Source organism: Sus scrofa, chromosome 15 (genome assembly GCF_000003025.6).
Source record: "Sus scrofa isolate TJ Tabasco breed Duroc chromosome 15, Sscrofa11.1, whole genome shotgun sequence".
Lineage (NCBI taxonomy): Eukaryota > Metazoa > Chordata > Mammalia > Artiodactyla > Suidae > Sus > Sus scrofa.
In genome coordinates, this window is record NC_010457.5 from 17,555,527 (window position 1) to 17,573,731 (window position 18,205).

General features: G+C 47.0%; 1 protein-coding gene across 6 annotated transcripts in view; it reads right to left on the minus strand.

Annotated features, from left to right (window-relative positions):
- The window catches only part of MGAT5 (mannosyl (alpha-1,6-)-glycoprotein beta-1,6-N-acetyl-glucosaminyltransferase), a 374,468-nt gene that overhangs the window by 10,721 nt on the left and 345,542 nt on the right, over positions 1 to 18,205 (minus strand). For all 6 annotated transcript variants that reach the window (XM_021075187.1, XM_021075189.1, XM_021075184.1 and 3 more), the window contains exons 14-16: positions 17,892 to 18,008; positions 9,925 to 9,999; positions 1,584 to 1,741 (exon numbers count right to left, since the gene is read on the minus strand). In XM_021075187.1, coding sequence (XP_020930846.1) covers positions 1,584 to 1,741; positions 9,925 to 9,999; positions 17,892 to 18,008 — 350 coding nt within the window. The remainder of the gene's footprint in view (positions 1 to 1,583; positions 1,742 to 9,924; positions 10,000 to 17,891; positions 18,009 to 18,205) is intronic.

Below are 18,205 nucleotides of genomic sequence, written 5' to 3' on the forward strand. Positions count from 1 at the left end.
CCCTGTGAGCCAGGCCTCAAACACGGGAGCTCTGCTTCTGGCCTGGCCAGGAAGGCTCATGCTATTAAGGGGTCTCATCGGGGTTTCCTCCTCCAGCGGGCGGGGGGGGGGAAGAGGCTACACTTAGACAGTTGTGCAGTCTTAGCCCAGTGAATCCAGATTTCCTCAGGGTTCTCAGAGGAACTCTTGGTGTGGGAGCTGTCTATAAAGTGAATAAGTGGATAAGTGGAAGCTCCTCCTGGACCTAGAATTTTGGGACTCGTGCTCTGGAGAGGGAAGCCCCTGGCACCATTGGAGCCCTCCCCAGACATCTGACCAGAGGTCCCACTCATAAGACTTCAGTGGCCGCAGGGCAGACCACCAACCGACTCTGCTGGTCTGGCCTCTGCTCTGATGGTGGAATTGAGGGGCCTGTGAATGTGGTCTTCCCATGAGAAGAACGTGAGAAACCAGCAGCCCTTAACATCCCTATTCAGGGGAGCATCCTTGCAGGCGAGATGCTGGAGGTCATGCGCTCTCTCGAAAGAGGGTTTTATACCACACCTGAGGCTAATGAGACTTACAGGCAGGACCAGGCCAGCTCAGGCCACTGTGCACAAATAAGCACAGTGGCCAGCCACGCTCTAACGGGGCATGACACCAGAACAGGGACAGGCAAGCTTCAGGCCTGAGGCAGAGACACTGGTCTGTGGAAGGCCTAGAGTTGGCAGGGCCAATCCCTTAGGGAAAACATTAATGGGAGCTATGAAGGTTGGGTGGGGGTGGCAGGTAATTAACTGGGTTGTGGCCCAGGGTGGGTGCAATAACTATCAGAGCAGGGATCAGGAGTCCCAGGCCAGAAGAAGCCTCACGTGGAAATCTGGAAACTGCAAATACCAAACTCAAAAAGCCACTGCGAAGGGAATGGGTGGCATCACTGAAAGTAATGCAAGTAGCATGAGGGGAAAAATGCCAGCAATACAGAAGCCCCCACCCACTCCAGTGCGCTCTGACCTGACACCCTGAGTCCCCTTCCAACACAGGGACCTGGCAGATCCAGGCCTGTTCACACCCCCTGAGATGCCCTTTGTTCCAAAGGGGCTGGAATAATGTGCAAAAGGGAATAGGGCTGCAGGAGGGGAAGAGGCAGGGGAATTCACTGTGGGCAGCTCCCTGCCCATAGTTTTCATTCCTTTTTGACTCCGAGGTCCAAGACTGTCACTTTGCTAGGGGCCATCTGGGGACCTGGCTGTAGTCAGGGGACCTCAGGGCTGCTCTGCCCATGCTTGTGGTTCTGGGGACAACATTATGAGCACCGCCCACCATCTCAAAGCCCTGACTTGGCATTCCTTTACGCAAATCCCACACCCCCACTGAAATTCCAAAATATATTAGCAGGCCAGGTGACTTTACCTAACAATACAAATGCTGGGCCAACTCACTCTGGGTGTGTGTGGGGTGTTACGCTGTAACCTGCTCCCCTTTCCTTGTCTTCCTCCACCAGCCCACAAGCCTAGAAATGAGATCCTCGTCCCTCTCAACCCAGCTCTAACCGGGAGGCGAGCCGGGGGCTGAGCCAGCCCTTCCCGTGCCCTAGCACTTACTTCAGCATGTCCTTGTCCTTGTTGAGATGCTGGAAGAAGGAAGGTTCGCAGATGAGCTGGTTCTCCTGACACACCTGCTTGCAGGACTGCCCGGGCTCCGCAAGCTTCACTTGCAGGGCACTGAGGGGCGGCCACATCACTTGCCCGTGGCAAAAATCCTGCAATGACAAGGAAACCATCAGTCAGGGGACCAGGGGTGTGAGTGGGGCATCCCTAGCAGTCCCACCAAAGGGACACCCCTGGCAATGAGAGAGCAGTGAGGGGCGGGAGGCGGGGGTCAGACATGGGTTGGAACCTGGCTCAGCTAGAACTCGGCCTGGCCCAGGTCATCACCTCCCTACCCACCAGCTTCCCGTGCATAGATAGCACTGGCTGGCAATGGGGGCTATTCATTCATATCAGCATCCACGATGATGGTATCAAGCTATTTAGAACCTCTGCCCTTGACTGGCTGTCCTCTTTCCTCTGCCCTAATTCCAAAGACACTTTCCATGTGGTCTTAATAGAGGGCATGAATGGTGTGTCATTGTTTTCAACCAACAATGACAACACACAGATTTAACAGCTCGAGACACAGTCTGAGGATGTGTGATGGGATGGGAAGTAACCTGGTACCCCCGCAAAGATAGGCCCTTAGGGGCGACTTGGTGACCAAAGAAGAGGAACCAAAACACCTGCCTTTATAGAGCTTGTATTCAGTGAGGGAGTAAGAGAAACAAAATAAGTAAAGATATGTAATATATTAAAAGGTGGTAACTGCTCCAAATAAGAATGAAGTGAAGAAAAGCAATAGAGACTGGCGGGGAAGAGGTGTCCAGATAAGGCATCACTGAGAGGGTACCATTCCTGAAAAGACCCGAGGAAGGGAGGGAGTGTGTCACCTGAGCACTTGGGAAGGACGGAGCGGGTAGAGGCAAACCAGGATGGAAGACTCTGACAACGGAGCAGCGAGCAGGTCCCAGGAGGGGCAGGGAGTTCCAGGCAGCCTGAACAGCACATGCTTGTTGGTGGCTGGAAGTAGGAGGAAGTGGGATCTGGGAGCACCCAGGGCTGTGGGAGCCCACATAAAGCCTTAGTTTTTTTCCTTGGAGTGAGATGAAAGCCACTGGAGAGTTCTGGGCAGAGGAGTGACAGAATCTGATGAGCTGAGAGCAGAAGGTAGGAGCAGAAGCAGAGATGGAGAGATGCTTAGGAAGCTACACAACAGTGCAGGAGACAGAGAATGGCCTCAGACCAGACCCACGCATCATTGTCCAGCAAACCTCCATGAAATGCTTTTGTCATATGGTGGCTTTGAAGGTCCTCTCATGCATTTCATTCAGAACTTGACAAGTGACTGTTATGCTCTGGGTGCTGGAAATATGCATGTGGTTGAGACAGTCTCTGGGCTCAAAGGCTCAGCCTAGTAAGAGAGTCCGACAAAATTACAGAATAGTACAAAATAGATGTCCAAACAGGATGCAAAGGCCACTGAGAGGAGAGAGAGAAGTAACTCTGGGGAAAGGAAGAGGGGTAAGGGTAGCAATCAGAAAAGGCTTCCAGTGAATAGGGACTTTTGGGCTGGGTTTTGTAGGCTAAATAGGAGTTAGTGGCTTATCATAAACATGGTGCTTTGCAAATAATTGGTGCTCGATAAAAAGCTGTTGAAATGCATTGAATAGTTTTGGCATCCTGAGGCTTGGAGACTAGAAGTAGAAAAGGGTAACATTCCAACCAAGAGAAGAGACATAAACAGTAATTTTAACGAGCCCACATAAAGCACAGGACATATGTATTCCTAACAATTATTTCAACCAGTCACCAAATTTCCCTAAATTTGCCTGACTATGAAATTTTCTTGCAGTAACTGTAAGATTTATTAATCAACAAATTTTGAGAAAAATTAATGTTCTGGACCAATGAACGCAACATATGGTGAAAAAGGATGTTGCCTTTGTAACAAAGCCTAGGTAGAAACAGCATGTAGAAAATGTTATTCACCAAATATCGAAAGCGCTAGAGAAGACTGAGGTTGGGGCAGGAGTGTGGCTGTTCCCTAGGAGAGAAGCGCTATGTGGAGGGGCTGCCTTGTCCCTCTCTCTGGGTTGTATGTGATAGGATCTTGTCCATGAGCCCTCTACTCCCAGAGTGGAGATCTGGCCACACCACTGAGTTACTATGTCTATGACATATCAGGTGCAAATAGGTTTCTGTGGAAACAGACATTGCCTGGAAGGAAGAAGATAGGATCTAATGGAAGTAAGGTCATGAATTTGCAAAAAAAAAAAAGGGGGGTGGGTAGGTAGGTTCAAGGTCAGGGAATTAGAGTTGGGGCTAAGTTCAAGCCAGCTATGTGAAGGGTAAGGGAAACATGTGTTATTTATGTTATAGCTGGGAAATCCAGGGTCAAGCACAGAAAAAGTGTCCAATACACCGTGACTGACTGGATTAAACACAGTTCAGTTGCCTGCTGCTACCCATCATTTTCAGCCTGTGCTGTCCTCAGAAGGGGTGAACTCTGTCCACTGGTGGCCTCTGAGGCTGATTCCCAGCACTGGATATGAATTTGTGTTTCCAGGGGGCAAGACATAAGGTGGCTGTGGTGATTAATCTCTATGATGATCTTTCTAGATCAACAAGCCAACAAGATCATTCTGGAAAGAGTTAGGCTAAACCCCCCACATTCCATATCTTTTACCACTAGGAGTCCACTGGGAGAAACAAAAGCAAACATCCACATGCATGCAAATGTTCAAGGCAGAACTCATTGCCTCACAGTAGCCAAAAGGTGGAAATAACCCAAATGTCCATCAACCGAAGAATGGGTAAATAAACTGCAGTCTATCCATACACTGGAATACTATTCAGCAATGACAAAGGAAAGAAGTATTGACACAAGCTACCATGTGCATGAACTTCATAAACATTATGCTGAGAAATCCCCAGAGAAGGAAAATCTACAGAGACAGAACACAGCTCAGTGCTTTTTTGCGGCTGGGGGAGCAAGATAGGATTGACTGCATATAGGCACAAAAGAGCTTTTGGGGGTGATGGAAATGTTATAAAACTAGTTGTGGCAGTAATTACACAATTCTATCAATTTACTAAAAAAATTTGCTGAATTGTACACTTACATGGAGTGAATTTTAGAGTTTGTAAATTATACCTCAATGAAGCTGTTTTAAAAAACACAGCCTATCAGACACAACCTAGAATAGATTTACAAGGAGATCCTGCTGAATAGCATTGAGAACTATGTCTAGATACTCATGTTGCAACAGAAGAAAGGGTGGGGGAAAAACTGTAATTACAATGTATACATGTAAGGATAACCTGACCCCCTTGCTGTACAGTGGGAAAATAAAAAAACAAACAAACAAACAAACAACAACAAAAAAAACACAGCCCAGTTAGTTTCTCTGCTCCTGCAGCGGCAAGTAGTTAAGGCTTTCAGAGGACCTACTCTGTGCCAGGTACTGTTCTTAGCCTTAAGCATGTAGTCATCTATTGATTCCTCCACCAGCTATGGGATAGGTAGCAATATCCCCATTGCCCAGAAAAGGAAACCACACAGAGAGGTCACAGAGAGAGAGGGGGCAGAGCCAGGATGTGAAGCTGGCTGCCGGACACCAGGGTCCCGAGCATCAGCATTACCCACCCAGCATCTCTGGGTTCAGGAATGGCTGAGCCGACAGGGGCCACTGATTTTTCAAAACAGTACAGCGGCTGCCAAGCTTCCCCCCGATTCCTCTCCCTCGTTCCCTGCAATGTGGCACTTCCACCCTTCCCCCTCCTCTGGACTATCCAGATTCTCTACCAGGCTTGTCCTTGCATCTCGAACAGGCCTCCACGGAGTTCAGGATGGGCCCTGGAGAGCCAGAGTCCCCAGGAGCTGAAGCTGATTCCACTACAGCTCTGGGAGTTAACTCCTCTTCCCTCCACATCTCCAGAGTGCTTTTCACATCAATTACACAGTTCTTGGCAAAATCATCTGAGCACAAGCATCCTGTATAGTATTGAAAGGTCTTTACAGGAAGTAGAAAACAGGGTTGAAGAACCTATGTATGGTTTTCAGATACCAATCTGAACATCATCATTCCTCCAAAAGAACCTGCTCCACTCTCTGGCCTGGGGCAAATACCAGTGTCTTTCCCACAAAATGCATAATGAGAACCTCAACAGGCCTAAACACACTCAGGTTATGACTCAGGTCGTTATCTTAGATTGTAAGAGATTTTCTCCTTGGGCCCAACTCCGGATGCTGGAGAGAAAGCCTCTTTGAGAGAGACGATATAAGAGGGCGTGCAATGCAAATCAACGATTTGGTGTGGGGGGGAGGGGCATTAAGGGGAAAATCGGGTGGTTTCCCTAAAGCCAGGATTCTTTCCTACTGGGCGCTGCCCAGGCTGGTGGGGTAGATTTCCTGCTGTCAATCGCTCAGAGTGTACACTGAAGCCTGGGGTTTCTCAATTGCTGTCAATTGGCTTCCTCTGGCTCCTGCTGCCTGGGGCGAGCATGGTAGACAACCTTGAAAGGGTTCTGGGATAAAAGCTTCCTTATTCCCTCAGCAGATCACACAGAGGACTCTGAAGGCACAGATCAGCCTAATTAGGGCTGTGGTGTGCCTGCAGTTTAAGAGACAGGAAGCGTGTGCTGCCACCACCCCTTGGAGCTTGAGGCTTTCCTGTTCATACCAGAAACAGCCTCTCTCCTGGCACTGCTCTTTGAAGATTATTCTTTTAGCTGCAAAAATAACGAACACCCCAAGCTCTAAAATAATAGAGCCTGAAGCTAATCGTTGGAGGCAAAAGACTGAGTCTGTGAACCCATAGGGTCTTGGTTTCCTTATTTCCCTCTGGAGTTTGGGGAACATTATGGCTTTGAGAAACCCTCCATAGAGGCCTGGGGTAAACTCAGATAGGCCCCTTTATTGCTCATTTATCAGCACTGAGAGAAGGCTGGATAAGAAATGTGCCACGGGGGAGTTCCCGTTGTGGCGCAGTGGTTAACGAATCCGACTAGGAACCATGAGGTTGCGGGTTCGGTCCCTGCCCTTGCTCAGTGGGTTAAGGATCCGGTGTTGCCGTGAGCTGTGGTGTAGGTCGCAGACGCGGCTCGGATCCCACATTGCTGTGGCTCTGGCGTAGGCCGGTGGCTACAGCTCCGATTCGACCCCTAGCCTGGGAACCTCCATATGCCGTGGGAGCGGCCCAAGAAATGGCAAAAAGACAAAAAGACCAAAAAAAAAAAAAAAAAAAAAAAAAGAAATGTGCCAAACATAAGATTCCTAGGGTGACTTTTCTAAAACTAATTTGGGAGTTCCTGTTGTGGCTCAGCAGGTTATGAACCAGACTAGTATCCATGAAGATGCAGGTTCAATTCCTGGCCTTGTTCAGTGGGTTAAGGATCCAGCATTGCTGTGAGCTTCGGTGTAGGTCGCAGATGTAGCCTAGATTCTGCGTTGCTGTGGCTGTGATGTAGGCTGGCAGCTGCAGCTCTGATTCAACCCCCAGCCTGGGAACTTCCATATACCGTGGGTGCAAAACAAACAGACAAAGCAAACAAACCAAAAAACCCCACCCAATCTGACAGCATTTCTGCCTCAGTGCTGGCTTAGAACCTCTCTTTAGCCTCCTCCTGATTTTAGCATCAAATCTGAATTCTTCAGCAGAGCCTCGGCATCTTTTCCCAGTGTGGCTCTTCCTCCAATCCCATCTCTCCATCATCTTTCCTTTCCATCGTAGCTAAACTTCCAATAATTCACCACCATTTCTCTGTTTCCCTCCAGGTTTTTGCATCTTGACCGCTCTGTACCCCCACTTTGCCTTCGAGCCTCATGTCCTGCAAAATGCTTCCCTACAGACTCTCCCTTCCCTCCCTGGAGCCCAAGTTACGTGATTCCCAAAGCATCTGGGGTGGTCGTTAGGATGGGCCATAACGCATGGCAGCAGAATTGCCTGTGGACTTGACCAGCTCCTCTGGGAACCTTGAAGCTACCTGAGGACAGGCACTCAACCTCGGACCATCTTCTTCCCCAACACCCAGCACAGTCTGCAGCCCCTTCCAGCTGACAAATATTTGTAGAGCAGATGTATGAAAAACAAGAGCAGGGGAAAAAGAAATCCCTGGATTTCTATGCACCATAGAGCTCTGCATAAAACAATCTAGACCCAGGAGGGAGTGTGAAAGGGCAGGTTCACGAGCATGTTCTCCAGAAGCCAATGTTCGCAGCATGCCTTCCACATCAGAAGGACCAAGGTGAGCCTCCTGGTCCCTGGCACTCAAGTGCCTTCTCATTCACGTACTGACTCTTCAGCTTTGGTGTACCTACTCCGCCTCGGGCAGGGGGCTAGGCACTGGCATAGACAGGGCAACAAGCAGGATGTGGCCCTGCATCACGGGGCCTTTGCCAAGGTCTACTTGGGGAACGGAACCGTTATGTCTGAAAGGAAACCAAGATTCCCAGAGACCAGGGAACGTGAGAACTTCTAAGGACTGGCTGGGATTCAAGAGTCTTAGAGAAGAAAGAAAGCCTTCAACTAAATGTGATAAAGAGTCTTCTGTACGTGGCAGTGAGTAACTGTTTTTCCTGAGCGGAAGTGGAGATGGGAAAGGAGGAAGTGGGTTCTGGAAGCAGCTGGAGGGGTCCTGGTCAGAGTTCAGCTTCCGGGGAGGGTTGTAAAACCTGGAATGTGTTAAATCCCATGGGCAGGAGAAGCCCAGCAGCTCCGTCTGCACCTTCAGGAAGAACCAGAAGCTCCTTGAGGACAAAGAAATGGGAAGAAGAGCTCTGGGCCAATTGCCCTCACCTGAGGCCCCAGCAACACTGCTGGCCTGGGCTCAGACCAAACCAGCTTCAAACCCTGATTCCCTGTGACCGAGCCTCCATCCCCGTTATCCAGAGAATGGGGTGATGATTGCCCCTTCCCAGGGTTACTGTGAAGATAAATGAGCTAGTGCACCAGAACATGCTGCCATAAAGTCTGCTGTACGTAAAGGGCTGCTGGAGCTAGGATGATGCTAATGGCATGCTTAAGTTGGGGGTCATATAAAGAGTGAGACAGTGATTTAAATGCTCAGCTCTTGGGGGTAAGGTCTGGTGAGTAATCTTGTAAAATATGTTATATAATAATGCACAAGAATATTACACAATTATGTATAATGTATCAAATCATCAACAGAGGTAGTCTGTCTTTATCTGCATTAATGCTGAGCACCACGTGTCGGCCCTGTTCTAAGCACTGCATGTGCATCAGCTCATTTGCTCCTCACATCAGCTTCTATCATAATCTTCATTTTAAAGGGGAAGAAACTAACACGTCCAAGTCACACAACTAGGAAGTCCTGGCAGTGGGGCTGGGACCAGGGAGCTGGATACACTGCTGTCCCTCTTGCCGGTAACAAAAATTCAGAACATCAGACATGGCTCCCCGAAGCCTCTGTCCCGCAGCTGTACTCAGGGTTGTCTGCTGCTCACCAGAGTCTGTGGCCTCAAATCTTTCCTTTGAAAACTGCCTTGGCCTATAATCTGCGCCGACTTCCACTTCCAACACGCCATTTCTGCTTTCAGCGTTTAGAGTCCTCATCCCCTACTGTGTCAAGATCCCTTGATCGTCCCAAGATGCTCTGTCTGCTTTGCCCTTTTAGAAGGGCCCCTTATTTCTGGCATCTGGTCAAGGAGTTCATATCCCCCGGCCCACGGGGGTTCTCAGCCTGCCTATTTCTAGTTCTGTGTTGCTTTTGAAGCCTAAGAAATTAAAATGTTACCAAATGGTGACAATGACACTTTTGGCCTTTACATCTATGAGGACAAGGCATAGTTTCCCAACTCTGCTGGGGGTGGAGGGACCCTGAGAACCCTTTCCTGCTTTGGAAGTGAAGCTTTCATCTGTTTTATATACTTGGGTTTTATGTAAAGTTTCATTTGAAAAGGGGTCGGTCCTATTTTAAAAATGTTTGAAAGACTATGAAAGAGTCCTAACATATTTAGAGTCACTGAACATCTGGAGCCGTGTCTCTGGCCCCCTCTGCACCCAAGTCTGTGTGAGGCCCCTAGAGCCACAGGGCACAGGTCTGTGGGGGAAGGACATTTTTATCTTGACCTTTCAGACCCTCCCTTAAGTATCCATTTGTCCTTCCACCATCATAGAGAACATTCTTAGCCCAAGGACAGACTGATGCCTTTGGGTGACCATGACAGTTCATACTTTAGAATTTCAAGAAGCCCTGACCTCACTTGTGGAGTTCTCCAAAGCAGGGCAATAACCACAGAAACATGGTGAGCTCTTCGCTGTTCGCCAGAGTCCTCTGGGGTAATGGGAAGCCGGACACGGCAGGACGGGGGCCTTCTGAGGAGCCTTACCTGCTTCTCGATGAAGGCGTTGATTCTCTGGAGCATCCCCTCACATGTGAATTCATACGGCATGTACGGTTCAATCTGCAGAAGCACAAAAAGGCATCAGGAAAGAGGACGATGCAGCACACTTAACCAGACTCCGCTGACTTGCCCACACTCAGGTGCCAAAACCTGAAGGCAGCCGGCCTTGTGAGGGGCTGAGACTATGAACCTGGAAGTCAGCAGACCTGGCTTTACAACCTCGCTCTGCTCCTTATCAGTTGTGGGACCCTGAGCAAATTACCTCACATCTCTTGAGCCTCAGGTTCTTCACGCATAAAATGGTGATAAGAAAAACCCACACCTCTTGGAAGCTGTGGTGAAGACGACAGAGGAGAAAAGCAAAGTGCTTAGTCCAGTGTCTAACACATGGTAGGCATTCAGTAAAATGTGGGGGAGTGTCCCTAGTTAGAGTGTAAGCTCCATGGGGCAGGGGCTATATGGCTGTTGGGTTGTCTGCCTCCTGGTGCTGAGCATCCTGGCACATGCTGGAACCACAAACATCTGGTGAGTCATGCATGCTCCCTGACCTGAAAATGAGAGGCTTAAGGACCCATGACAGTGACAAAAGCTTTATTTTGTATTAATAGGTAAGCCTGTACCCCAAGAATTCATGGTGCAAAAACAGAGTGGTTAAGGATCACAGGGAATTCAGCTAGCGGGTCCTAGGTGGCTAGGAGGTCAGGGCCAACTTCCGCTCATGCTGGGCTTTTAAGGCCAGCTGTGATTCCAGTAAGCCAAGACTGAAGAGGGCCACGATGGGGAAGATGTTCCAAGTGGAGCCAACGGTGGGAGACTAGACAGGAAAGAAGGACAGAGGGGGAGAGAACTAGGATTATGGCAGCTGGTGAGACAGCTCACCAGATTATCACAAAAGCCTTGCAATTTCGCCTCTGAGGAGCCTAGACTTCATTTGAGGGTAGCAAGAAATATAGAAGGTGCTTCACTGGAGTGAGGGAGGCAGTTTAATCAATACCCAGGCAGGGGGTGGGGGTGGGGGGAAAGTGGGCTGGTGCTCTGCAATGCCTGTGCCAGCACTGAGACCTATGTCTTAGGGGCAGCCAGCTTGCATTACCAATCTGAAATGGAAATTTCCTGAGGGAGAAAACCAGCAGCAAGACAGCTTGTTAGAGCTTCAGAGAGCCCAAGAACATTTGTCATAACATTCACCATCTCCCTCTTAAGTCTATACCTGCCTGTCTCAAATTCACAGGGTGGAGACCTGGACAGCCGTGATTTGAAGTCTGCTGAAAATCAGACAACTGACAAAGAAGACACCCCTCTGAGGGCAGCCAAGCAGTTGGTCTCCAGGCCTCCTCTCCTGTTTCCTGTGTCTGTTGATTCACATTCCATTTGACACCTTCTTCAACCATGATTGCTAATTTCATAACACATCCTCAAATGAATAATTAGATGACACATCACAGAGGCTGTACCTCAGCCATCCCTGCCCACATTCATCCAGACAGAGCCAAAAGAGGCTGAGCTGTAAGTACTGTAGTATCAGGGCAGGACCATGTTGCTTGAACCGAGGTCCTTTTGCTCCTAGATATTCACCCCAGAAGAGCTCAAAATACTTTCACTGACTTACATACTCCAGTCCTGCATCTTCTCATCTCAAGCTTTTCACTTGCTGTGCCTTCTCTAACCCACAGTCCTATATACCAAAGGTAGAATTTTTCTTTTCTTTCAAGGAATATTTATTGACTTAATCCATGGGTGATTCCAGGAGCTTTCTCTAATTGACCTAGACATGTGTTTCCTTCCATATCTATGTGGAAAGATAAGAAGGAACAAAACTACCACCAACAAAAAGACCAACAACAGAGGATTTGGCATACTGGGATCATTGATAAGGAGATACGTAGAATTTCTAGAGTGAGACAAACATTGGTGGCCATCTATCACGCAATCATCAGATCCAGTTACGTGGTGGGAAGCATACTGAATACTTAATGGTCATTCCTACAACATATTTCAAACGGCATCCATTAGAAATGAAAGGGAATTAACTCAAAGGGCTCATACAACAAATATAGAAAAATGGCTCTTCCTGTGTTCTTCTACTGACCAACCCCAGTAGAACCAAAGGGATACTGACTCGCTAATTGCTTTGTGTCCAATGCACTGTTTTAAAAGATAAGGAGCCAATTTTCCTATACAAGAAAAGAAAAAAAAAAAATTGTATTCTTAAGCCACCACTGCCAGGGAGTTCTATGAGCCATCCTGGTGTGGACGGTGCTGTGTGTGGGAAAGCTCTACAGACCCTGGCTTTAGGAATAACGAGTAGTGGATACCTCTGATATTGGAGTTACTACACAGATTGTATGTGTGTGTGTGTGTGTGTGTGTGTGTGAGAGAGAGAGAGAGAGAGAGAGAGAGAGAGAGTTTTATGCATGACAATCCTCAGGAACAAGTGAAGGCCTCTTTGAGGCTGAAATGAAAGGGAATGTTGAAATCACGCCAGTCACTGAGAATCCCAAGTGGGGCTGGTTGTGGAGAAGCGGGGGGAGTGTGCTTGGTCATCCTGCTTCATGGAAAAGGACTGTTGCTTATCCCTTCTGGTGGGATTTCCTGTCTCCTCTAGCATCACTCAGCATTCCAAGTCGAGAGGGAACAGCTCTCGGAATTCAGTCAACCCCTTTATGGTCCCACGTGACAGGTGGTTTGGTGTCGTTCAATGAAAAATGGTCTTAGAAGGCACCAGAAGACCAGGGATTGAATCCTTCCTCCTCCATCTACTAGAGTTTTAAGTCAGCTACTTCATGTAGTTTCTCTTGATGACTTCAAATGTCATTCCCATGCTCAAAACTACCCATCATGCTTAGAATAAAATCCAGAATCCCTATCATGGCTTATTATTATTGTTTTTTTCTTTTTAGGGTCGCACTTGTGGCATATGTTAAGTTTCCAGGCTAGGGGTTGAATCAGAGCTGCAGCTGGCAGCCTACACCACAGCCACAGCAATGTGGAGTCCAAGCCATGTCTGAGACCTATGCCACAGCTCACAACAAAGCCAGATCCTTAACCCACTGAGTGGGACCAGGGATCGAACCTGCATCCTCATGGATACTAGTTGGGTTCATTACTGCTGAGCCACGATGGGGACTCCCCTTATTGTGGCTTAAAGGCCCTATGCATCCTGGCTCCTGCAGACCCTTTTATGGTCCCCATTATTTCTCCTGAGAAGTTAGTGGCCTTTCATATTGTTATTCTCCTGAATCTAATATATTTTTCTCTGGCAGCTTTCAAGATTATTTTCCCTATCTTTTATTTATTTTTGGTGGTTTGGCTATGATGCATCCGAGTGTGTTTTTCTCCATATATACCCTGCATGGGCTTCACCGAGATCTTAGGATCCGTAGATTGTTATCATTCATTATATGGTTCATTAATTTCAGAAAATTCTTAGCCAATATCTTTCCACAGCTATTTCTTCTGGCCATCCTCTCCTCTGAGATTCCAATTACACATAAGCTAGGCCACCTGATATCATTCCACAGATCTTATATGCTCATTTTTAATCTTGTTCTTTGCTCTCTAATTTCAATAATTCCTATTAACAAGTCTTTAACTTCACTGATTATTTTCCTGTACTGTGTAGATTCTGCTGATAAGCCCACAGAAAGAGTTCATTTTTGATATTGTACTTCTCAGTTCTAGCATTTTTTCATTTGGCTTCTTAAAAAAAAAGCGCCCGTCTCTCTCCTGAAATCCCTCATCTGTTCACATGTTGTCCACATTTTTCATGAAAACTTTTAATATATTTAGCTTAGCATTTTAAAGTCACTGTCTGATAATTCCAACATCTGGGCTATCTCTGAGCCTGGCTTTATTGATGTCCTCTTTCAATAGGGTTCATGCTTTCTTGCTTTTTTGAGTGTCATGTAATTTTTTTTTCCCTTTTCCTTCCCTCTCTCTCTCTCTCCTTTCTTTTTAGGGCTACACCTGAGGCTTATGGAAGTTCTCAGGCTAGGGATCAAATTACAGCTGCAGCTGCTGGCCTATACCACAACCACAGCCACATGGGAGCCAAGCCACATCTGTGACCTATACTGCAGCTGTGGCAATGCCACATCCTTAACCCACTGAGCGAGGCCAGGGATCGAACCCACAAACTCATGGATAATAGTCGGGTTCTTAACCCATTGAACCACAACGAGAAGGCCGAGTGTCATGTAATTTAAAATATTGTAATTAGATATGAGAAAAGCTTGGCACCAAATTTCTGACCCATTTACAACAAGCATAAGGATTATAATGACAATAGTTTAGTATTAATCTCATTCCTTACTTCCTCTCTCTTTCCCATCTTTCCCTTTACTTCTCTTGTTGTTTCTCTATTTAAATTTTATTTCATTTTTAAAATTTTTTTTGTCTTTTTGTCTTTTTTTAGGGCCGCACCCGCAGCATATTGAGGTTCCCAGGCTAGGGGTCTAACCAGAGCTGTTGCTGGCGGCCTACGCCAGTCACAGCAACACCAGATCTGAGCCACGTCTGCAACCTACACCACAGTTCACGGCAACGCCAGATCCTTAACCCACTGAGCAAGGCCAGGGATCGAACCCGCCACCTCATGGCTCTTGGTAGGATTCGTTTCCATTGTGCCATGATGGGAACTCCAAAATTTTATATTATTTTAATAAACTGCTCAAAAGTACTAGTTTCAATCCAGGTTCTACTACTGACTAGTTGTGCAATCTTAGGTCAATGACTTAATGTCCTAAACCTTCATTTTCTTATCTGCAGAAGGATCAAACAAGGTTCACAGACATGAACAGAGAGATTCTAGATGTATAGAAAGAGGTTCTCCCTATGGATCACCTACTTATTATCATTACTTTTTTTTCTCCCCTCAAGTGGCCTTAAATAATTTTGGGGAAAGGGTTGATCAGGGTTTTAAAATGTGGAGCAGTGAGGGTCCATGCAGTGAACAGTGCCAGCCTCAAGGAGGAGTGGACAGAACTCAGTGTCCTCCTCAGGGCTTTCTGCATTGGGCATTCCCATGAGACTTTTGTTTAACAAAAGGGATCTATTACCTAAAAAGTTTTGGACTCTATGATGCAAGGTTTTCTGCCTCAACATTTGCTTTTAAATTACTCATTTTCAAGAGCGTGCACACCTACCTCAGTGCTGTGGCTAGAACTCTAGCCCTCCCAAAGAGATGTTCACATCTTAACCCCAGTACTTGTGACTGTGACCTTACTTGAGATCAGGTGAAGATGAGGTCATATGGATTTCAGATGGGCCCTAATCCAGTATGACTGATGTCTTTATAAGAAGTAGAAAAGACAGAGGAAATTCACACACACACACACACAAAATGGCATATGACAGCAGAGATAGAGATTAAATTGTAGCTATAAGCCAAGGAACACCTGGGCCCACTAGAAGGCAGAAGAGGCAAGGAAGCTCCTCCATCAGTGGCTTCAGAGGGAGCCTGGCCCTGCTGACATCGGAACTGCAGATGTGGCCTCTTGGACTGAGAGAATAAACTTCTGTTGTTTAAACTATGAGGTTGTGGTTTTTTGTTACGACAGCCCTAAAAACCCTAGAAGATATCAGCAGCCCTCATACCCCAAAGGGTGCTGAGACTGAAGAAAGAGGAACTTTTTATCTCTACAAGGAGGATCCTCTGGTGCGGAAGCATCGGATGTGCAGGAAGATATGGTAGCGCGGCCAGTGGTACCACACTCACTAGGCACTTCCTCTCTGGCTTGGCCACCAGAGTCTGGGGTGTTTCTGCCCTAAACCATTGAGGGCTGGACCAAGATTGTGCACTTCACTGATGGGGTGCTCTGAGCGACTGCCCCACAGTTCCCTAACTACATCCTCTCTAAAGGGACACGGCTAACACCCTGCAGTGCTCTTGTTCCCAGGGGAGATGTTCCCAGTCAGCTGCAACTGGCAGTCGGGTGGGATACCCTTTACTCTGCAAAGGAGAAAGACGGCCCTTCACTCGGTCCAACTGGCTACTCCTTCTGGGATACATGCCTTAGCCTCTTCCCCTTGACGCTCACTGATCCTCGAATTCATATCTTTCTGGGACTATTTCTCAGTTAAGCTTTGCAGATTCCCACTCATCCTCTGAGATTTAACTCAATGCTATATCCCGCAAATGTCCGTATAAGAAGCAGAGAAGACAGACACTCCCCTATCTCTGGCATGTTGGTATTGCCAGTGAGTATACTCTGCCTTGTTGTACGCTGATTGCAAATATCTATTCCTCTCTCTCTCCCTGCACCCCCCACCTCGCCATTCACCCGTTGGGTCCTGAGAACACAGCAGTGAGATAGACATAGTTCCGGCTCACACAGCTTATAGTCCAGTGGAAACCCAGACTATCACTAACAAAAGTAAGAATATTAAATTGTTACAATAGTCAAGACATGGAGGCAACCTAAATGTCCATGGACAGAAGAATGGATAAAGAAGATATGGTACATATACATATATAATGGAATACTATTCAGCCTTCAGAAAGAGAGAAATAATGCCATTCGTAGCAACAAGCATGGACCTAGAGATGATCATACTAAGTCAAGTAAGTCAGAACAAGAAAGACAAATACCATATAATATCACTTATTTGTGGAAACGAAAATATGGCACAAATGAACTTATCTATGAAACGGAAGCAGGCGCACAGACATAAAGAGTAGACTTGTGGTCGCCAAGGGGAGGAGGGTGGAGGAGGTAAAGACGGGGAATTTGGGATTAGCAGTTGCAAACTATCATATGCCGGATGGATAAACAAGAAGGTCCTACAGGGAGCTATATTCAATATCCTGTGATCACCCATAATGGAAAAGATTACAAAAAAGAATGTTTATATACTTAAAACTGAATCACTTGGCTGTACAGCAGAAATCAACACAACATTGTAAATCAACTATATTTTAGTAAAAAAGAATATTATTACAAATGTAATGCTAATATTGATTTAATACAGTGACTAAACACGTATTATGAGGTGGACACTGTACTTAAGCCTTTATATTCATGATCTCATTGAATCCTCACAAGTTCCTACAAAGTAGGTGGAATGAGCCTACATGAGGGATGAGGAAACTGAAGTTCCAGGGTAAGTACCCGCCTGAGGGGATGCGGCTGGACCACAGAGGGAGCTGGACTTCAACCCAAACTATCTGATTCTAGCCTGTCCTCACAACCATGCCTATGCTGCTTCTTTTGGAAAATGAGAACAGAGCCATGATGCTCTGACAGGAGAGGTAGAGAAGGCAGGGTGTGCCCAGGAGAGTCCCAGGCAGCCCTGGTGTTGAGAGAGCTTGACCCACCCTTCAGGATGGTGAGCTTCCTGCGAGGGGGCAGAGGGGGGCAGGGGGGCAGGGCAGAGGGTGGAGGAGGATTCATTTATGTTTATGGAAGTAAGCTTTCCCTAGAGTGAGTCAGAGGGTGCTCTGCATACAGTAGGTACTTAATAAGTGTCTACTGCATTATCAGGAGAGCCCAGAGATGTTAGTTCCTTATACAAAATTCTGTAAGATGTTTAGGTAGAAAAGCCAAATAAATAGATGCTATACAAAAACATTTCCCAGTATTTCCTTCATTGTCCCTTATCCTTCTCACTTCCCCTGCACCCCCAAGGGGAACAAGTCTATCTTTTCTGATCTTTGAGAGAGCTATGAGAGAGACATAATGAGGTTACTGATGCGAGTATAATTTAAGGTGCTACGACCCAGGTGTCACGTCAAGAGGGCTTGGAGAATCCACACACACATCTGGACAACAGCGTGGTTTCCACTTTACAGGACATCTACGAAATCCCCAGGCCAGTCCTACAGCTCGGCTAGTTTCTAATTCCAGAGTTGAGCGGACATAGAAATGTCCTGATTCCTTGAACAAAGGGGCTGTGATGCTGTCCACAAACCCAGCTCACGTTACAAGTGGGGAGAATGGAATAGAAGAAACAACCTTCTGACTTAAAATTGCTTTCACTGCATCCTCTACTTCCTCCTGATTGTCGAGGTCAACAGTCCAAACGTGTGGCCGGCCGATGAAAACTTCAGCATAAGGATGCTGGGAAGTCAGCTGGAAAAAAAAAAAAAGAAACAGAATGTCTCGGTCTCACGAGCGCTGATTTTTTATGCCTTTAGTGATGGGTAAAGCGTTAGGCTTTTTACAGTTCTGGGTTGTACCTGCGTAGGTCACAAGTCATTTTTATCCTTCCCCTTGACGATCTGAATCTCTTAAGCACCCCATAAGCAGATACCAATAAAAAACAGAGG